At 35.7% G+C, this 18,227-nt stretch overlaps 1 protein-coding gene across 1 annotated transcript in view; it reads left to right on the forward strand.

The window, feature by feature from the left end:
• The first annotated feature begins 454 nt into the window (after positions 1 to 454).
• Positions 455 to 18,227, forward strand: part of DMXL1 (Dmx like 1) — a 65,715-nt gene continuing 47,942 nt past the window's right edge. The window contains exons 1-8 of the mRNA XM_031064297.1: positions 455 to 575; positions 4,028 to 4,105; positions 6,123 to 6,201; positions 6,673 to 6,805; positions 9,052 to 9,118; positions 11,763 to 11,938; positions 13,350 to 13,539; positions 15,038 to 15,206. Of these exons, the coding sequence (XP_030920157.1) occupies positions 561 to 575; positions 4,028 to 4,105; positions 6,123 to 6,201; positions 6,673 to 6,805; positions 9,052 to 9,118; positions 11,763 to 11,938; positions 13,350 to 13,539; positions 15,038 to 15,206 (907 nt within the window). The 5' untranslated portion in view covers positions 455 to 560. The remainder of the gene's footprint in view (positions 576 to 4,027; positions 4,106 to 6,122; positions 6,202 to 6,672; positions 6,806 to 9,051; positions 9,119 to 11,762; positions 11,939 to 13,349; positions 13,540 to 15,037; positions 15,207 to 18,227) is intronic.

Genomic DNA, 18,227 nt, shown 5'->3' on the forward strand with positions numbered 1-18,227 from the left:
CTACTCCCCCTTTTCAGAAATTTCAAAATTAAAAGAAAAACTTCTCAAGTCTCTCTCTCCAATCTAAGAAATATATTACTTTTTTCTACTTTGCAAGAACTATGGCTTTTATGCTTTTACATTTCTTTTACATGTTTTTGTATGTCCAATTTTTTTTGTTTTTATCACAAATCACTGTTTGCTTGTTATGCAAGTCTTATGATGAACTTGTAAGCATGGAGAAAGAGAAATTTGCTGCTTCTATTGCTTGGTTTTAAATTGCAGACATCTGTATTTTCTCTGCAAAGACCTCTTCTGACTGTATAGTGTTTTACTTGGATAGTATACACGGACTATAGTGTTTCATATTTCACTAATATGCTGCAAGTAGATAAAGCTTTGCATTATTTTGGAGTGGGTGTTTTTTTGTTTTCTTTGGATGTTTTTAATTTTTCTTATCAATACTGTAGGCATACGCATCGGGATGTGATATTGTGGTACTGGGGACTGACTTTGAGCGATTACAGATAATCCCTGGAGCAAAACATGGAAACATTCAAGTGGGATGTGTGGACTGTTCAATGCAACAGGGGAAGGTATGTAGAGCAATGTTTCTAATAATGTTCCAGCAATGTCATATTAAGTGCCTTCTTAGGAATGTGCAAGTTAGGGGAAATATACTACAATGAATAGTAAAATGACTGATTGCTTTCCATCTTTACTTGTAAGCAGCACAGTAATTATAAATAGTAACCACAGATATGATAGATAGTTGTAGAAGAGAGGTAGGACTGCACAGGAGGTGTGGATTCAGGGTTACATTCAGGGCAAGAATTTGACTAAGAGATTACTAAGTTGGAAGCAAAAGTCATTTATTCACTATGGCTTTGCACTACCGGGCATGTCATTGACATTCTTTGACATGTTAGTGGCTGGCAGGAGATGAGTGCTTCCACAAAAATCACTTTCAGATCATCCAGAAAAATGACATCTGTTTCAAGCAATTCATAAAGCCTCTCTTGGATGGGGTTTGCTTTCTTGAATTCCTAGCTTTTGTTTTTTTGTAGCTAGGTCTGCATCAGAATGTTGCATTTTAGACAACATTGGGTTTTAATTCCTTTTAAGAGAGCTTTTTTTAAATTTTCCTGTCAGAGTGAAAAAGAAATAACCAGGTAACTGTTCACTGGGATGTCACAGTTCTGTATCACTCCATTGGGATGTCACAAGGATTAAGCTGTTGATCAGTTTACTGGGAACTTTGGATAACAATTTGTTCATGTTAGAGGGGTTTTCTACCTCTGTTGTTTCTTTAAGCTTGTCATTGTGAGTAGATAATGTCAGCTTTCTACAAGCCTTATGAGCTGATGAGAGCTTTGGTTATATTCTGGCTTCCATCTTGAGACAAGACCTCTGATGGAAACCAGTTTTGTTGTGAACACTCTGCTGATGAAACCCCAGCCACACCCTGCTCCTGCTTTTTAGCATTTGAGTGATAAACTCTTGCAGTGCTAGTGAAAGAACACAAATGAAAATGAGGAAATGTTTTTCTTTGTGACTCTGACACCTCATAGCCATAGTCTACCTGAGTTTCTCTGCTGGCTGCTGTTAACTAAAGGGGTTTTTTTTTGACTTCACTGAGCATTATTTCTCTAAATTTGCAAGGTCACCTGGATTGCATGATACCAATTCTGTATACATTTAAATGAGAAATTGTCCTTGAATTGTAGATGAACACACATGAATGTATCACGCTGTAAGGCTTACTAAGCTTTGGAGATTTTTCATTTCTTAAGTAGACATGTGAAGTCATTTAGAGTCTGCAAGTTGGTATTGTATTGCTGTACAATTGTATTGTAATTGGTTTGCTGTAAGGAAACTGGATGTATTTCTAAAATGCTGAAGTACTAAGCAGTGGATGGCTAGGAATTTGCTAATTGACCAGACTGATCAATGAATTTTCAGGTCATTCTTAAAAGGGTAGAATTTCTTCTTAGACATTCTTCATCAGTACTGACACACAAATTCCACTTTGGTTTGTCAAAACATACAGTTCTGGTGCTCTCAGTGTGTCTTCATAGGAGAAGTACTCCAGTTCTCTGACCGTTTTTGTGTCCCTTCTTTCAATCCAACATGTCCATTTCTGCCTGATGCTGGGCAGAAACTGGATGTGATACTCCAGTTGATGTCTCACTAGGATAGGGAAATCATCCCCTTCACCCTACTGGCCGCCCTTCTTTTGGAGCAGTCCAGGACCTGGTTGGCTTTCTGGGATACAGACGCATGCTGCCAGCTCACGTACAGATTTTTTGTCCACCAGTATCTCCAAATCCATGTCCACAGGGTTGCTCTCAATCTGTCAGTTTCCTTAGTCTGTACTGATTATGACTGACCCAGGTGCAGGACCTTGCCCTTGGACTTTTTGAAGTAGATGTTCACATGGTTGCATCTCTCTGCCTGCCAAGGTTCCTCTGGCTGGCATCCCTTCCCTGCAGCCTGTGGCCTGCTCCACACATCCTGGTGTTTTCAGGGAACTTGCTGAAAGTGCTCTCAATCCCACCATTATTCTTTTTGGTGGAGTGCAGCTCAGTGAAGATGCAGGGTGAGTGGCTGTGGAAACTAGTGGAAAGTTTTGGGAGCAGCAGTTGCTCTGGACACTACAAGTTGAGTATTTTGGAATGCTAATCTTATCTTTAAAAACCACTGAAAAATAAAATAGGAAAAAAGGAACAAAGGAAAAAAATCTAATCAATATGAGTTTATATAAATTTTTACTGCTGGGTATGGAATGGAATTATTAGAGAATACAACAGTAAGTGAGGTAGTTAGAGAGAATTAGAGAGGGCAGATATTAGTATGGAAAATGCCTGAAGAAACTTCTTCCTTGCAAATGTGACAAAATTATTCTTGGCATTTTTGGGTCAGGCTGATGTTAGTAGGATGGAAATTTATTTAACTATCTGTTCTTCTAATGTAGAGGGTTTCTGTTAAAGCTATGGATCTGTGGATTTTAGGATCTATATGAATCTTTAAGTTTGTATAGATCTCAGGTATGGCAGTTTAGTTTGGTTTCCTTTCAAACTTTAGTGGCTGATGCTGGAATCAAAATTTTTTTTATAAAGTGAATCTAACTTACTTTATTATTGTTAAAGGAAAACTGTGAATACTTTAAGTCAGAATTTTATGGAAAGAGAAGATTGATTATTGCAGCATATCGTATCTGTAGATGTTCTCCGTTTAACTACCATCAGTTCAGAATGCAGGATGTCTGTTGTTCATGACCTATGCAGACTCCTTAAGTTTTGTAAATCTGTAATTCAAAATACTTTTTGGCCACATTGTCGTGTGACAGTTCTCTCAAACTCTCTGCCTGAGGTCTTTAACATACGTTTGCTTGTTGTGGCTCTTCTTAGCAAGCCTTCTAGGCTTGCTTTTATATAGATACCTTGAGATCAAATACTAGTAATTTTGTATTAATGCAAGTTTGAGGTGATTGATAATCTGTGATGAAATAAGACTTTCAAACACTGACTTAAAACTGATCATATTGCAACTTTTTTGGACTGTTTTATGTTAGCCTTTAGTAGTGGTTTTATTTACAATTTTCTGCACTGGGTGTTTTTTTGGCATAGTTTGGATCTTTTGAAATAACGTCTTGAAAGGTAGCCTGTTCTAATGCTAGGGAAGTACACAAAAGTGCTCTGATTGTGTACTGGTTCCATGTCTGAGAATTGGAACTCTGCAGATTGTATTGAATGTTTACATAGTGTGTTTACTGCTAATAATCTGATTTTAAAAAATTGTCCAGCTATACTCTCAGTAGTTTACTGTGATTAATGAATAAATGGAGGATTGTATTTTTATTATTGACAACACTAGGTTAGAGCTTTTTGATAAATGTAATTTTCTGTTTTCAAAAGGAAATATGGATGTGAGCTTCAAGTTTATCTACAAGCAGGGTTAAAAGTTAAATCAACCATTTGCATCTTGTTTTTATTTGTTCAGCTTGTTTCTTTTATGTCTATATACATATAAATGTATATTACTTTAGATTGCAGCTTCTTATGGAAAGGTGATTTGTATTTTTGAGCCAGTTAGCATCTTGAAGCAGAACAGCAGTCATCACAATGTAAGTATTTCATCAGTTCTTAATTTATTTGAGCAGTTACAAAGCCTGACAGATTTTACTTTAAAGTAAAGTTTGCTTTAAAGCTGGAGCTTTTTTGGTGTCTTCTTCTAATGCTGGAATAAAGTTGAGACATAAAGGTGGTCCTTGGGAAGTGAAAAGGGTAAGATAAGGACAGAGGCCTGTAATTTGAAATAGTTTTGAGGATGATAGGCTTTACTCTAATGCTTCATATTACTTGCTTATGTAACCATGCAGTTCATAACCAAAATATGGCAGAACCCAAGAACACATACACAGCCCCATTCTACCATGAGTGTAGGCATTAAAATAGAAATTTCTTTTTGAACCACCCTGTGTAGCCTTTATGTGTTGGTGTGTTTTGCAGTTCTTACTTTAACTTCCGCTTATGAAATTATGTGTGCTTGACCAAATTGCAGTAGTTTCAGAAATCTGTGGCTTTTTTAGAATGATTATACTTCAGTGTTATAATGGTGAATAAGAAAAATATTTATTCTCTTGGGGCTTTTGGTGACAGTGGTTTAGTGATTAACATCCAGAATCTTAATTTCTGAATAATAATATGATTTAGGGCAAATTAACCATGTTTCTTACATGAGGAGAAATATGGCTATAATTAGAAGCATTAGATTCTAATTGAAGTCAGTTTGTTGATATAAGAACTTTGACAGCAATTGCTCAAGGAGCTTATGTCTCCCTCTTCAGGGGCTTGGTCACCATTTGTATTAACAAATTGTTTATATGACCATCTAGTGGATTCTCCTCTTTGTACTAACCAACTCAGTCATAAGATCCTCAATGTACGTGTAAACTTGTGGTATATATATTGTGGTATATTATGTATTAATTAATTAGCTGGAAATTAACACCTACACTGTAATTTACATCACTGGAAAGCAGTGGAATAAAATTACTGTAAGATGTGCGTTCTCACATTCCTATGAACACTTTGGATATACTGCTCTTGTTTTTGGTCCATCCACCCCATTTTCCAGTCCATCCTGAATGATTTTCTATACTGGTAGAGAGTACACTTAGTTTGAAACTTCAGAGTTGGAGTAGTAGCTGTAAGCAGTAGAAGAAGCACTCACCACCCACGATTTGCTTTCAAATGTTTTTAGTTGAAGAAATATTCTGTTACTTCATTCTTTCAGTTTACTTTTATACAATGGTTTCCAGCATATTGTTCAACAAAACCCCAAAAAATCCAGCTTTGCAAATACTCTGTGTAGGTCCTTATCTGCAGCTGCTTCTTGCTGTCTTTTGCCAAACTTCTGAAGAATTGAGTTGTCATATTTTAACTTCACATCTATTTCTGTGTGGTATTTTTGGGGTGGAGGATGACTACTTTTAAGAAAGTCTGGAATTAAGAAAGAAATTGGCTCCTAATATTATTTCCAGAAATGTTCTCATTTTCTTCTATAAATCAAAGCGTCAAGCTTTTTGATCTATTACAGAAACAGACAAGATAAATATTTTGTAAACTTAATCCTCAACCTGTTCTAGAGAGTGAAGCAGTGATGCAAAAATGAAAAATACTTGACTGTGCTGTTGTGTATTAAAAAAATTTTAAAAAAAGAGCGGAGGGGAAATATCACTTGTTATCTTGACCTTTCTGAACTGCTAATTCAACAATGGTACAGATATCAAGCACCAGGTGCCTTTAACTTGTGTAGTTCTTGGTATCTTATCTTTGTTTCAAAAATAAAATGTCACATCCTCCTAAAACATTTCCCAAATTCCAGTAATGATTTTATATACTAATTTTTTTCAAGCTAAACTTTTCAAATAAGAAGTTAAAAACCTCATAAGTATGGCAATGTTAGTGAAAAGCTATTTTGTTTTCATGTCAGAATGAGTCAATTTTTATTAGATAAGCAGTAACTTATGTTAAACATCATAAAATCTAGAGAATGCAGTGAAGATGTACTATTTATATAATAAAAAGAGGAGAATGAAGAGTTTTCATGCTCATGTTTGTAAATACTTGAAATTTCAGGTGTTACATTACCAGTGGCAGAAGAATGCTCAAATCTCACTGGAAGCCATAGTGCATAATCTAACATGGGATCCTCCAGGTACAAACAGATTAAAAGAAACACTGCAACTAATTTTTTTACTTTAAGTTTTGTCATTACTTGTGGACAAGGAAAAGGTTTTTTTCCCCTGTCCTAGCATGATAGAGAATATCAAAGTGGAGTGAAATGTACCTTTTGTCACTTATTACAGGAGAACTAAGTGCATCTGTATGGTCTGGCTTGATTATTCTTATCTGAGCCAATAAGAAAACATAGCTTAAATGGTAAATATTTGGTGAGAAAGAGTAATGTCTGCAGTAGACCTAGGCATTTCTTTTTGAGAATAACTCAAATTTGAATAATTTTCATAGTTTGCACTCTAGGTGCTCAAATCTACAAAAAAAATCTAGAAAAGGTGTATCTGCCAGTTTCTTTTCTGCAGTTTCAACTTTGCAGAAATTTTTTTCCTCTCTCTATAAAAGTCTATAGTTTGCTACTTGCTTGTTAGATTTCGATAAATATTTGTTCCAGGTACTCGTCTTCTGACTGGTTCCAATTGTCTTCAACTTTGGTCCAATGTTCCATTGGAAAACCCTACTGACAATGACAGTACTGAAAGAGCAGGTGTTGGCCTTGGAGAGTGGAGATGTATCTGGCAATGCAAGTAAGGAATCCATTTAAAGACAAGTAATTCAGTTTTCTTTACTGATTCATAACTTTGAGATTAAATACTTAGTGTAGTTACGTGAAATGCTATTGCATACTGTTACTTGATAAATATTACTGATGTGAGATAAACTTTAATCATATTTACCTGGACTATGTGACATTCTTTCCTCTTATAAGATCAGTTGCAATTGGTTTTGGAGCAATTCTTCAGCTACAAACAAGACTAGTAAAATACTGAGGGAACGCTAATACTGAAGCTCTCCAATAAGCACTCTTCCTTGTAGAAGAAATAAGGTGAAAGCTGTGTAATTGCTGTCAGGACTCATTAAAAAAACCTTCCTTCTATGTTCAGTGTACTCCATTGTTGTTTCCTTCTTACACATCCACCCCTTGCTTTCACTCATACTTTTTCTAGATTTATTCTGGGTATTTGGAACAGTCAAGGTTGATACATTCTCTTTACTGTGTCTCTGAATTCTCTTCTTGTGTTCATGTTGATATTGATATTTGCATTTGTATATTGTACATTCTGAGGACTTTTAGTTTAGTACTTAAGTTTATAAGACAATTTAAATCGTTCTGCCATAAGTAAACTTTTCTAGTACAGTGGGGTGGGTACATTGTTCGTGTGGGAGCAATGTTCCATATGGTCATCTCCTAAAGAAGTTTCCCGAAGTGGCTGAATGGGCAGACCCACCTGAAGTTACTCTTTGTGAAGCACTTAAAATTCTAGTAGGTAGTTCTATAGGTAGTTTTCTGGATGTATAAGAAAAACATCCATTTTATGATCCTTCATTGTTCCTTTTTCTCTTCACTTGAGCTTCTATCAGTGATGTGTTTAAAAACCCTAGATCATCCAAATGACAACTCAAAGACTTTTCTTCGCATGTGATGAACTTTCTAAATACAAGCAGTTGAAGACTTACTCTATTTTTTGAGACATCTTTGGGCATTCATCTCTCAGCCTAATAAGAGAAGTCAACCTGTAGACAGAATGCCATTGAGTATGGCTTAGAATCTGGGGTTCTGGTAACAGTAGTCTAGATCATATAGAGAGTGCTTTTCTTCTGTCCCTTCTGTAACAGGTTTTGAATTTGTATCATGTATAAAGACTTACAGAAGTCTCAGCTCTCCACGTTTTCCTCTTTTAAACTCTCTTTGTTGGAGATAGCTAAGTGTTGCTTTTTTTGAATGAGTAGGTCCTGGAAAAGGTCAACAGAACTTGCTTTTTTTGTATACCTTTTATGCCTGTATGTCTTCTGGCGTTTGTAGTGCAATTAGATTTAGAATAGGTTTTTCTTGTAGAGAAGTCTGCAAGAACATTATTTTGCCCCTGAAAATATCCTGTTTTAATCCCTGAAGGAAACATTCCCAACTGTTTTCATATTTGCCCCAGCAGGAGAATTTTTCTTAAACCTGGATGGACTTCTTTGATACAGGGCTTTTGTAATTGCCTTGCTCTTGTTACTGGACATAAATACACCCGGCTTTATTGACATTAATTTAACTTAATCCCTTTTGAAAGTTGGGCCTCAACAACATATTATATGTGTTTTAAATTCAAGACAAAAATGTACACTGTATCTGTGGTGTGCAATTAAATTTGTGTATGTTCTTGTTGCTATTAATAAGCCTTGTTACTTGGTCAATAGCTGAGTCCTTCAAATCCTGTAAAAGAAGCTTCTTTATTAGTGGCCAATTAAAGTAAAATGCTCCAAAAGTTAACCACATAATTAGGTTAGAATATTTTGGTGTAGCATCTTATAGCAGTGTGACCATTCATGTAACAGCTACTTTCAGACACTTTTTAACTACATTTTTCCTTTTACACTGTTTTGTTTTCTTGAGTTGTAATTCTAGGAAATATGAAAAGTGAATCTGTCTTTCAGGAGAAGTTGGAAGATAATATGGTACAACAGAGACCATTTTGAGATCCCTATAATCGTGAAGTGGAAGTAGAGCAGGTTAATCTGTTGGCAACTGCTTTTCTGCTACAATATTTGTGAATATTGGATATTCAGCTACAAGATTTTGGTTTTCCGGATCACTACAGCCATGTGTTGTACATGAGTTTACATCTTAGTCTTTTGGACTTTGTTAAAACTTAACTTTCACACAACAGGATACACACTTGTATTTAAGAATTAAAAAAGTTTTGTGCATTCAAGGAAAAAAATGTCTAGAATTCTATAAAAGTTGTTAAAGGTTTTTTTTCTCCTTTTAATTGTCTTTATTCTATAGAACTGCTTCTCAAGTTTGTTTAATGAAATTCTCACCAGATGGGGAGTTTTTTGCTACTGCTGGAAAGGTAAGCATTTTTTTTCCTTAGAGCTTTGTGGTAATTCAGATAAGCATTAAAGCAAACCAGCAAAAACACATTAAAAAAAAGGTTATTTAATGAAAAAAATGTTTTTCATAATTTTTTTGTAGTCTGTCTATGTGTCTTTACACTTTGGTAAACATGAATTTGGTAGAAGGGTGGTTCCAGGCAGGGAGGTCACACACCAAATATTCAGTGCTTACTATTCTAAAATACTAATTTTTAATTTGTACCAAATTATAAGACATCAGAAAAAGAAGAGTTTTGAGGAATGGGGGAAATCTGTGGATGAGATCGCTGCTAGCTATCCTACTAGTGAGGAAGTAACACCAAAAAACATTTAAAAAAATCAAAAATAGCTCTTTCATATGTTTTTGTGTAAACATATCAGTACGCCTTTTTGTGTCTGTAGAAGAGGTTCGCATTCCCCTCCATGGGTGTATTGACACATGGTCATGACAGTGTTTGTGACCAGTCTCACTGGTTGGTTCCATGTGCTCAACACTGAGCAGTTTGTCAGCAAAGCAGAGCCCCTTGGCAAAATAAGCAAAAAAATTAAAGCAAATTGTCAGTCTTTTGTTTTCCTGAAACAAACTAATCTTTTATTTATACTCCAAAACTTGTTGTTCAGGTTTTGTAGGGGAATAATGCCCTTACAAATCAAAGCAGAAAAAAAAAATCAAGATCATGTAGAGGATCCAGTGAACAAATGTGACAAACCCATACAAAAATTTATATTACTTGTTAAGGAATATGAGTGGGAGAAGTAGTTGTTTTCTGCATTGAGTTTTTGCTACCTACTGAAGAACCTAAAGGCTGCAGAGTTACTAGATACAAAACAACATTCTAATATGTAAAGTTAATATCAGTTGCTGATATTAGGGAAAACCTGGTTTAAGAGTCTCAGAATCCTGAGCAATAGAAACCTGACAGAACTTGTTTCAGACTGAAGAATAAGAGACAGTTTTGCAATTTGCTCTAGTCTGTCTTGGATGTATGAGTGAAAAATTAGTGTGTACACGTATTAAGTGGTTAGAACAGCATTTGATTTAGTAATAATGTGGAACTTGGCTGTTTGGGTCATCGTATCCCTTAATACATGCTTAAAAACAAAGACTTGATGGTGATTCAGTCTGCAAATAAATCTTGCTTTTGAAAGGTAGTTGTCATGCATGTTTTTGTGATTCAGTTATGTGTATCAGGAACAGATGAGTAATCTTTACTAGATGTATGTGGCTTTTTTCCTTTAAAGCTTGCCATTTAAGGTCATCATGCTTGATTAGAAGACTAACTTTTCAGACATTTGCTATCTTTAAAGAAAAGGTAAAGCAGCAACAAATCTGTAAAATTGCCTAGATTTCCTTTTGTAGGGAAACTATACTCCAGTTAACAAGCTTCCAACACATAAAGTGAAATACTGGCTTTCTTCATACTAGATTATTATCTGTATCAAAACAAAGCAATAAATTCTCATGCTCCATTCTTTTTGTGCTTATTTGAATGTTGTATTTCTTGCTATATGTTCTGTGATGCCTTTAACTGTCATAGAAAGGAGAGACATCCCAGCCACTTTGCAGATAAATAAAATTCTTTGGGTATATGTTTTATGTAAAAAGGTAGTGTTTTGTTATTGTCAACAATATATATATATATATATATATATATGTATTCCACCTTCTTTTGATGGGTAGGAGTTAGTGTTTATTTTACAAGTCAAGTGTAAATGGTTTAATGGTTTCTAATGTTACAATTTGATGGAATGGTGGAAAAAGGAATTAATCTGCAAATAGCTTATATAAGGTTAATATTGCAGAGTTTTTGACTCCAATATTTTATGTCCTGTTATTTTAGATTATAAATTCCTTCAAAGCGAATTACTGAATAAGTAAGAAAATTAGTAAGTAGGAAAATTAATAACGTATTTTTTACCATAAATGCTTAAGTTAGTTACATGCCTGGAGAACTTTAAAGGACATCTTTGTTTCTATGTCTTAATCCTTTACTTAACTTTTTGTGAGGGACAATGCTGGTCAGCAACACCAACCTATCGTCCCCCCCAGTAGGGTCATGTTATGCATACCCAGGTTATTTCAATATTTTAGTGCCATTCACATTTAATAGTTGATCAACAAGTTGTGAATCTGGGTCCAGATTAATTTATCTAGTCCTTGAAGGCATAATCAATTCATGTGTGTGTCTGCAAACGGGCTGACCAGTATACTGAGCTTGTTTTTTGAGATATCATCTGTGACCTTTGTTTTCCTATTTCCAGTTAAATTTATGTAGGGAGTTTGGGTGGTTTTCTGACAAGGTACAATTAGTTGTATTAACATTTGAATACCATCTCAGGTTAGTGCAAGTTGTGGTTTTGTGATTAAAAATTGGCAGCTAATCAGAAGGACTTCTTTGAAATCCAAGTTAGTAATGACAAGAGTTAAGTGGAAGCTCTGCTCCTGTGTTTTCTTTAAGATCACATTTTGAAGTTCCATTATGGAGTGTTCCTCTCAGATAAGAAAAGCATTTTACTTTAAAGAAAAACAAAACCTCAAGAGAGGTACCCAAAAGTATTTGAAGTGCATCATATTCTTAAGCAAGGTAATCTTATTTACTATCCTTTTTTGTCTTTCCACAGGATGACTGTCTTGTGAAAGTATGGTACAATGCAGAGAGCTGGCGGTCAGCCGTATCACCACCTGGTGCCAGTCCAGAAAACCGAACAAAAGAGCTTGATTTTTCATTTGTTTATTTGGCTCATCCTCGATCAGTAAATGCATTTTCATGGAGAAAAACCAGTAAATTCATGCCACGGTCAGTAGTTCTAATAACTAGTTCATAAATTGCCAAAAAAACCCCTACACTCTAGAGTCTGCCTCTCTCTACAATCAACAGCCACACAATTATGTGTTTTACTTCAGTTATTGAGTGTGCACACCTTTTATACTGTTTTTGCTCTTGAGAGGAGGGCAAGTATCCTCTTACATGGGAAAGAATTGAAAAGATAGAAGTCTCAGAGACTGACTTAGGCATTGAACTAAATACAAAATTAGCTCTTGAAAAGTCATGTCTCTTTGCATTTTTTTTTGATTGCACTAAGTGACCATTCATGCATTTAATTCTGACTTGTTCTAGCCTGATGGAATCAGAGAAAAAGTTCTGTGACTTGAAGTCCTCTTTTACAAACATTCAAATATTTTTGTGTCTTTTTATTTGTTTCTCTGCCTACTACAAAGCTGGATCTCTGTCAGAAATAGTATCTGGAAATTGGATTCAAGTATTCATTTGGAACTGATACCTTTAGTTTGAGGTGTTAGGGTTGTGTTCAGATGATTCCAAAATGACCTGTGCCTAGTTTTCACCAGTACTTTAAATCTTAAACTGAAGTAGTGTTAGCAGTTTTGTGGCCTGCAACCAGATTTTTGGCATGTTATTCCAAGTAGCAAACCAATTTGCATACCTTTGTGTTGAGCAAGTTTATGTTGTTCATTATACCAGTCTTTAAGACTCTTTATAAAACTGTACTAACTCCATGTGTTACTTTTGAAAATCCGCCTGCTCCATGGTTCCTCAGGGGGTTTGCTGCTGGACAGTCTGGTCGTAGCTTTAGAGCATTATGTAGAGCTAAATAGTGAACTTCTATGACCTGGAAACCTGATGATCTGCGTAGTTTTTTCCAGTATCTGGCTTAGGGTAATGGGATTTTTTGGCTATATATTTAACACACGTTAGACTTGGAAAAATAGTAACTAAGATTAAAAACCCATAGATTTAAATTGTCTCTTGTTTCTCTGGTATTATCTGAGTTTCTCTCTTTTGGATATATATTGTTTTGTAATTGGTAGATAACAGTAAGATCTGGAATTACAATCAGATATCCAGAATATTATTAGCTTTTTATGTGAATGACTTTAAAATATAAAAATTTGCATTTTGCTATTCTAGATATGAAGTTTTCTTTAAATTAAAATCCACAATTTGCTGTTGCTCTGTTATGTGATGACGTTTGAGGTGATTTATAGCCAGATACTTGAACAGAGGGGGAAAGCCTTTCCTGCATCATTTATTTTCATAACAATGTATTGATGAGTTTTTCTTGGGCCAGTATCTGTAAGTTGGTGCAATTCCAAAGACTGATAGTGGAAAACTGTTTGGAAATGTTGGTTTATTTTGATGCTGTGTAATAGTTAGCAGCTTCTTCACTCCTTAAATTTTCTTTCATTAGTGGTGCTGTCTGCAATGTACTCCTGACTTGCTGTAAGGATAATGTTTGTCGTCTCTGGGCAGAGACTTTGTTACCCAATGACAGTCTGTTGTACAGGGGAGGATACAGCAATTGGAGTGAAGCAGTGAACTTCACAAATAACTTCAAGAGAAATACTTCAAGTAAAGAAAAAGTGCATAGTGCATTGGAGGTAAGAATTGAAATTGAACAGTGAGAATAAACACATGTAAAAACTTGTGATTTTAGACAAGTTGGTAATTTGTATCTCAAACATGTATCACAAGCTGAAATCTTTTATACTTTTAGACCAGAGAGGTGCATAAAATGTTATGAAAGGGTGAATTTCCTTGAAATCTTCCTTGGGCAGGCTAAGCCGACAGCTCTTTTGCTGAACTTCTCACGTTGAAGCCATACTGTTCCAAAGTCACGACTGCCTATTTTTGTCTGGTGACTGAAGAAAGAATGCTTTGCAGTATTTAGTTCAAAGGGCTAGGAGCAGTATGGAGCACACATTATATATAGGTTATGTGAAACCCAGGGGTGATGCTGCCTTAAGATGTATGGTAGGGCTCTCTTGTTACCTCTGAAGTTGTGGGATGGTCTCTCTGACTTCTGCAAGTGGAAAAACAGTAATATGGAGGGAAGAAAAATAGTCTTTCTGCTGTAGTCCTCAGAGCAGACTGCTCATATGCATTAGGGCAAGTGATTCTTACCAGACAGTGTTTTCTAACCAGTATGAATAAGGAAGAAAGTGTAGCATTAATGGTCTGCTTCAAAGGTATGTTGAGCATATATGGGTATTGTGCTTTTATATTAATGGAGTGATGTATTTAGCATGCTTGTAGTGCATGCTATACCTGAAAAATAGTGCAGCATACCTGAAAAATATTGCAGGCTAAAAGGCACAACAGAGAAAAGGAAATAGTCAAAGAGAGGAGGAAAAAGGAAGCTGGAGAAATTTCTGTGTTCCTGTGGAAAATAAGAGGCAACATTAGAAATCAGGAACAGCAATTATGTGATAATTGAGAGAAGACTGTTTCACATGAGCATGCTGTGTAAAGATGGAAAGCACAGCAAGTGAAAAGGAATGCCAAGAGTGTAACACCATCTTTAATACAAATTGTGTACCTCTGTGTACCTTTGAGTGCTTACATAGATGTTTACAGCACAAAAGGCTTGAAATGTTTAAGTCAGTCTTAAAAACTGAATATTATTCTTTCCCTTGGAAACAAGTATTTGTATAAAAGAGGAAGACCCTAAAACTCGTGGCCTTTTGTGGGGTGTTGAAGTGCTGATATAATTAGATCCAAAGTACAGATCCCGTTTTTCATGAAATGAGACTACTCAGTATTGTTGCTTTGTTCAGAATCTTGAATAAGCATGGTGTGTGTTCATGAAACACGAGTATTTTCTGTGAAAGTACACGAAGTGTATGAACATTGTCTGCGCGCTGAAGTATGAAGTAGTTACTACATGAAAGTATTTTATGGGCCTTCATAAATAAATCCAAAGGGACTGGTTTCTCTCTACTGCAGACTCAACTCAAGTTTGCAAGAAACTCCACTGATTCTTTAAGTTAGCTTTTAAGCTGAAAAATATCACTCATTAGTGCCTAGAAAACCATTTAGAGATTAAATATGCTTTTTCTTTTTGAAAGGATTTTAAATTATGCTTTATTCTTCATGCAGTTAAACTTGAGGCACTTCCGACGAGGAAGGAGGAGGTCAGGTGCTGTTGTAGCACATACTGGATATGCTCTGCATCAGCAAGATCCTCATGAAGCTCACAGGAACATTCCTCCTCATGCAAATGCCCTTTGCCACTACCATATTGCTGCCAGTATCAATCCAGCCACAGGTAATAAATGTAATCTTTGCTATGAAGTGAACTCCAGTTGCTGTTAGGTATGTGTTCTCTCTGGAAACTTAGCAGATGTATTTGTTCAGTATTTATATGATCACACAAAATTGCTAGTATGTCAGTTTCATTTTTGCATGAAAGAACTTTCTACAGTAATAAAATTATTTGAATAAATTTCCAGTGCAGTAATCCTGTCTTTTATGTTGTTCATCTTTTACATGAGATTGATAGTGTCTAAAATGGAGAAAGCTAAGTATTTGTAACTTGAGTTAAAATTTACTGTGAATTGTGTATGATACTGGGAACACACTGATAAAATAAAAAATTTCTAAGCTTCTTAAAGTGAGCACCTGACACTTAAGTGTTGAAATAACCACACATTCATGTCTTCCTGTCTCTGAACCAAACAAAACATGCCTTCACCCTGTATTCCATAAACTCTGATATTGCCTTGCACTGGAACAACATGTTGGTAGGGGATGAAGAAACTCCCCTATAGCTGCTGATACTTCTGTCTTTATTATCTTTGTGTACGCTGTTTGTTATCCCAAGTGACCATTCGGTGTGATAGGGCCCTGCTCTGCTCCAGATGGCTGAAGATTTCATTTTCATGAAGTGTGTGTCTGTTCATTGAAAAACTGACTAGAGATGCAATATAGAATGAGCTTTCATGAAGGTTCTGGTGTGGTTTTCTGTGTCTAGACTTAATGAACAAACATACTATGTAATTCTTTTCTTAAACTAGTTAAACTCTCTTTTATAGTATTGTTTTTCTGTTCCTACTTGTTTGAAAGGCCAATTTTCAGCTAAGAGCATTTATGATGAGTTCATGTTTCTAGCTATACAATCTGGTATGATTGGAAAGAACAAGTGATTTCCATTAACACTGCTTTGCTAAGCAAAGCTCTAAACACTTTCTCCTTGATTATTCTTCAGCATTTTGAGTGGCATTTCACTGGTTCATATTTTAACAGACAGGACTAGAATCACATCCAGCCTACCAGAAGGAGACTTCTTACAGTTCTGTGCTGTACCATCAGTGCTATCCTATTTCTACAGGAAAAGTCTCCAGTCATTGCTTGTTATTACCCAATGTCACACAGGAAACTTTCTTGAAAGCTTCTTGGAGATTTGTTGATCTCCGCTTATATGTTTTCCTCTTCAGATTGCTCACTGAACTAGCTAATCTTTTCATGTAGGTAGCGCATAATCTTTGACTTTTTTTTTACTTGCTTTTAAAGCATTTTTTTTTAATACAGAATAGCTAATGTTATGATTAACCATGGTTAGCCATCAACCAAGCCCCAGGCAGTCGCTTGCTCACTCCCTGCAGGACTAGGGAGGGAATCAGAAGAGTAGAAACCTCCTGGACTGAGATAAAACCAAGTTAATAGGTTTTATCTCAACCTTGTTTTCCTTAATAGTGAAAGCAAAAGCTGCACACATGACCAAAGAGACACAAGGAATGACTTCAGTGCTTCCTGTGGGCAGGGAGATCTTGAGCCATCTCCAGGACAGCAGAGCCCTATCACACCTAACAGTCGCTTGGAATAACAAACACTATCCCTTCAAACTTTCCACCCTCTTCCTTCCTCCTCTCACTTTAAGCATTGACCATGATGTCACATGGTCTGGAGTATCCTTTTGGTCAGTTTCAGTCACCTGTCCTGGCTGTGTTCTCGCAATGTCCACTGCAGCCCCAAGTGCCTTGCCAGTGTGGCAGTACAAAAACCAGAAAAGGCCTTGGTTCTGTGCAAGCCCTGCCCAGCAACAACAAACACATCTCTGTGTTATCAACCCTGTGCTCGGCACAAATCCAAAACACTGCCCAGTACGAGACACCATGAAGAAAGTTAGCTCTCCTCCAGGCAAAACCAGCACAGCTATGCAAACTTTAACTTTGCTTTTGATAGACTTTGCAGTTTAAATATGCCAAGCAGCAAACTTACAAATGATGATAAAAACAATTTTGAAAAAGATTAGAAAAATTAGGTACTTAAACTTGTCTTTGGCTTTTCTAATCTTATATTCTTTTTATGTTATCTATATCAATCAGTATCTGTTTCAATAATATCTTTTGGATCACTTGTCTTTTAACTCAGTAGATTGGAGGCTAGCAGGTTGTTCTTTATTGTAGAACCTCTGAGGTAACTTTCACATTTTAAATCTTAATTTGAAGAAATAAGTGTTCTCCCTCACAGTCAAGTCTTTAAGTACCTCAGTCTTACCACATTCTTCATGTAGACCTTTTCGTTTGCCGTTTTGAGATGAAATTTAATCCAAAAACTTAATTTTATTTCCTTTAATTTAAAGCAAATTGGTTTGTGATGTCTTACTTTAAAATTTGCCATTACTACAGCATTTAAAATTATCTGATAAAAACTAAAGCCAAAACAGCTTTATCTCTCATTCACTTCACATTTTGAAGAGTAATGCTTTCATATATACTTATATATAAGATTATAGATAAGAATAAATACAACATGTATGCAACAAAAATTCTTGCGACCTACTTTTATACTATAATTTTATTTCTTCTGGTGTCCAGCCTGGGTGGAATTCTGTGAAAGGAATAAACAGTGGTTGCTAGGACGAAATTGTCTCTAGGAAATTACAGATAAAGTTACTGAATTCAAAGACTTAGATGTTTTCTGGGAAGAGATATTGTGATTTATGAAGCAAATAGAAATTCACTAAGAAAAATGTGCAGAGCTGAACATCATTTAGAAGCTGGTAGTTTTAGATGGAAGTTGGGAAAAAAGTGATTTATTTAGTGACTTTGATAAATACTAAAAAAGCACGCAGATTTATACTTAATCTAAAAAGTAATCTTTCTAGTTCACCTTATTCATGCTCACTGTAGCTTCATCTTTCAAAGGGCGTCAATAAAGTTTTTCCCTTCAGATTCTGTTACTTTCCAGATGTATAATGATACTTTTGAGACTGGCATTGGCCTGTGCAGGAAGATAGACTTCTTAAATGACCTGTTCTACTTCTGCCCTGTTCCCCTGCTGTGTC

The sequence above is a fragment of the Geospiza fortis genome, unplaced genomic scaffold, assembly GCF_000277835.1.
Source record: "Geospiza fortis unplaced genomic scaffold, GeoFor_1.0 scaffold1111, whole genome shotgun sequence".
Classification (NCBI taxonomy): domain Eukaryota; kingdom Metazoa; phylum Chordata; class Aves; order Passeriformes; family Thraupidae; genus Geospiza; species Geospiza fortis.